Genomic DNA, 366 nt, shown 5'->3' with positions numbered 1-366 from the left:
GCTACCTCACATTATAGCCCAATATTAACTAAAATTTTGATATTTTTGAAGCATTAACCTCACTAATAAGCCCTCCAGATTTTTTTCCTTTGTAATGTGAAGTCCTATATCTGCAGACATTATTAGCAGCGGCACACCAAGTGATGGGGAGGGCCTTGGTCATTCCACCAGCCTGGACTCTTCAGATTCTGACCCACACAAAAAGCTTTGGATCAGATCAGGTAAGGTGTACTTTTGCCTTTTTTATTGCAAATTTCACATGCAGTTAAAGTTCTATGGGGAATGAATATGGTAAAAGCAGAGTTATGTTACATTATTTAGTGGAATATTTGGGGTACACTAAAAATTTGTTTTTAGTATTGAATA

The 366-nt window shown here is 36.3% G+C and overlaps 1 protein-coding gene across 1 annotated transcript in view; it reads left to right on the top strand.

Moving 5' to 3' along the window:
- The window catches only part of LOC119590611 (uncharacterized protein KIAA0513-like), a gene marked incomplete in the record, with an annotated part of 32212 nt that overhangs the window by 17249 nt on the left and 14597 nt on the right, over positions 1 to 366 (top strand). Inside the window, 1 exon segment of the mRNA XM_037939289.1 lies at positions 117 to 221. Within this exon segment, the coding sequence (XP_037795217.1) occupies positions 117 to 221 (105 nt within the window).

The sequence above is a fragment of the Penaeus monodon genome, chromosome 27, assembly GCF_015228065.2.
Source record: "Penaeus monodon isolate SGIC_2016 chromosome 27, NSTDA_Pmon_1, whole genome shotgun sequence".
Lineage (NCBI taxonomy): Eukaryota > Metazoa > Arthropoda > Malacostraca > Decapoda > Penaeidae > Penaeus > Penaeus monodon.
This window is presented reverse-complemented; position numbering and strand designations above follow the sequence as displayed.